General features: G+C 42.8%; 1 protein-coding gene across 12 annotated transcripts in view; it reads left to right on the top strand.

Annotated features, from left to right (window-relative positions):
• Positions 1–3008, top strand: part of GTF2I (general transcription factor IIi) — a 96084-nt gene that overhangs the window by 30011 nt on the left and 63065 nt on the right. For all 12 annotated transcript variants that reach the window (XM_006770866.2, XM_006770862.2, XM_006770864.2 and 9 more), the window contains one exon: positions 2485–2562. In XM_006770866.2, the coding sequence (XP_006770929.1) occupies positions 2485–2562 (78 nt within the window). The remainder of the gene's footprint in view (positions 1–2484; positions 2563–3008) is intronic.

The raw sequence follows: 3008 nt of genomic DNA, 5'->3' as shown, positions 1-3008 counted from the left end.
CTGCGCCCGCAGGCCGACTCTCTATCCACTGAGCCAAACCGGTTTTGGCAAAGATTTATATTTTTGATATTTATTTTATATATTTAAATGCCATTTAACAGAAAAATCGATCAAAAAAATGAGTTCACATGTCACCTCTGACACACGTGTCAGAGGTTCGCCATCACTGGTCTAAGGCGACCCCTGTGAAAGGGTCATTCTACCCACAAAGGGGTCGCGACCCACAGGTTGAGAACCGCTGGTCTACAGACTGACAGGATTCCGTCTTGAGTTGCCCTCAGGCAATCATCCACAGAGGTACTTCGAGTTTTTGTTTCTGCCTGGACGCTAATTGTCATTCTCAGTCTCTTATTGGGCCTCGGAAACTTTTTTTTACCGTGGGGCAAGGTATTTTCCAATATGGTGGGTCAACGGTCTTCACCCCAGGCAAAGCCACCTGTGTAGCAAATGTCTGTGTGAGAAAGACGACCTCTGCACAGGAAGCCAGGGTGTCTGCGTTCTGAGCTCTTACCCCAGAGCCCCTAATCCTGGCTTCTGCTCACACAGCTCCAGCCCACTCTGCCCTCCCTCTGCTGGAGCACAGGTGAGTGGCTTCACAGGGAATTTTGTGTCCTGGCACTTTAAGAGGGTGCCTTCCAGCCATCTCTCCCTGTCAGATAGCAACCCCACTGCTTTTCCCAGCCGTATGTTATGTGGGTACCCTTCTCAGTTCTGGTGCCTCTGCTGGGGGGCTTAGCTTGGGGATTAGACCCCAGAGTTCTCAGTGGCATCCCCCCACAGCTATCTCTCTGGAACATCAGCTGCCATCTGCAGGCGCCCGGTCAGCCCTCTTTACTTTCACCCATCCAATCTCAATGCGGTGTCCACTTCCCATCTTGGTTATCAGAGTTCTCTCCGGCGAGTCTTTTGTTGATTATTTAGGAAGTTTTTCTGTATTTTACTTGTAATTACTGTTTGGTCCTGGGAGAGTGTCCGTGCCGCATCCACTTACTCTGCCGCCATTTTTAATCTCTCCTTGTTCATTTCTTAAACCTGTTTGAGAGTATTATCTACTCCCACATATGCAATCATATGATGAAATCTTTCTTTCTTGAAAGCTCCTGTAGTCTAGCCCTGTTAGACTGCTTAGTAAGGGATACTTATTTGTTTTTCTTAAACATTTTTTTCAATTACAATTGACATTCAACATTATATTAGTTCACGTGTATGCAAAGTGGTTAGACGTTTACATACCTCATGAAGTGATCCTTCCCGTAAATAGGTCTAGAACCCTCCTGACAGCAGACCTAATCATTACAATACTAGAGACCCAGTGCACGAAATTCTTGCATGGGTAGGGTCCCTAGGCCTGCCCGGCGATCAGGATGAATTTCAATGCAGCTCTCTCTCCCTCCGATTGCCATGTGATCACTAGGCGCAGGCCAGCCGGTACCCCTGGCCCCGGGGCTCAGCTTTACTGAGGTATAATTGACATTACTTGAGTTTTAATCACAAAGATTTCTTTTCTCTAATTCTCACCTTTTTATGCGTGGAATTGTATACTGTGCATTTGTTTACAACTGGCTACAAAGTTCCACTTCAAATTCTCTGTCCTGTTTGTGGGCAAAGGATTATGCAGAAAAGTGTGCTTTGTACCTGTTAACAAAGGGATTTTTTAGGAGGAAAAAAACATTAGTGTATCTCATAATATGGGTAAAAATTATGCCATCTTTACTCTGAAACATTGAGTTCTTAAAACTAATGTTTATGAGTAATTTCCAGTGGCTGGCAAAGTATTTTTAATAGTGAATGAATATAGAATGTGATTAATGTTCTTTAAATCCAAAGATAAGCACTGTCAGAGAAAAAAATCTGGCAGTAAGTAATCCCAGAATATTAATAGTGGCTAAAACTTTGTCTAGATTGGTTGGGTTTTAGGTGATTCACACCTCTCCCCCGCCTCCCCTGCTACCTAGCATACTTCTGTCTTTTCAAAGTTTTTTTTTTAAATGTATTTTATTGATTTTTTTACAGAGAGGAAGGGAGAGAGATAGAGAGTTAGAAACATCGATGAGAGAGAAACATCGATCAGCCGCCTCCTGCACATCCCCCACTGGGGATGTGCCCGCAACCCAGGCACATGCCCTTGACCGGAATCGAACCTGGGACCCTTCAGTCCGCAGGCCGACGCTCTATCCACTGAGCCAAACCGGTTTCGGCAAAAGTTTTTAAATTTTATATGTGTTATACGCATTATTAGGAGGGCAGAATAGATTTCCCTGCACCATTTAGCTGAGTGCCCTGAAGTATACAGTGGAGCCTTGACTTACAAGTGTCCCGACTAATGAGCTTTGTGAGATACCAGCTGTCTCTCCGCTGATTTTTTGCATTGCGTTGACAGAGTAATTTGAGTTAACGAACTCCTTAACGAGCTCGGTCTCGGAACAAATTAAACTCGTAAGTCAAGGCCCCACTATAATAGCGTAATTTTATTTGCTTTAACAGGTATTTCTTTGGAAATGGCAGCTGTGACAGTAAAGGAAGAATCAGAAGATCCCGATTACTATCAATATAACATTCAAGGTAATACTATCTAATAGTTTTTCTTTCCAAAAGTTATTAGTGGTGAAAATTTATCAGTTGCCTGAGTTCTTGAAATGCTTTTTATTTATTGTTCCTTGATTGGCATGTATACTTGTAATTTAGCACTAGAATAAAACAGATTTTAAAAACAGGGCAATATAATAAACTTAAACAATTACAGAGGAAGTGTAAAGTAGCCATTAAATTAATATATATATTATGCATCTCTCTCTCTCTCTCGCTCTCTATATATATATGTGTGTGTGTGTGTGTGTGTGTGTGTGTGTGTGTGTGTGTGTGTGTGTACACACACACACACACATATGTTGTTGTTGATATATGAGTGCATGTATACCTTCTTTACCCAAGGATACATTTTTCATTGATTCTAGAGAGAGAGGAAGGGGGAGAGGGAGAGAGAACCCCAGAAGGCTGCCTCTCACCTT

This window comes from Myotis davidii, unplaced genomic scaffold (genome assembly GCF_000327345.1).
Source record: "Myotis davidii unplaced genomic scaffold, ASM32734v1 scaffold424, whole genome shotgun sequence".
NCBI lineage: Eukaryota > Metazoa > Chordata > Mammalia > Chiroptera > Vespertilionidae > Myotis > Myotis davidii.
Note: the sequence above shows the minus strand (reverse complement) of the source record. Positions and strands in the feature narration are given on the sequence as shown.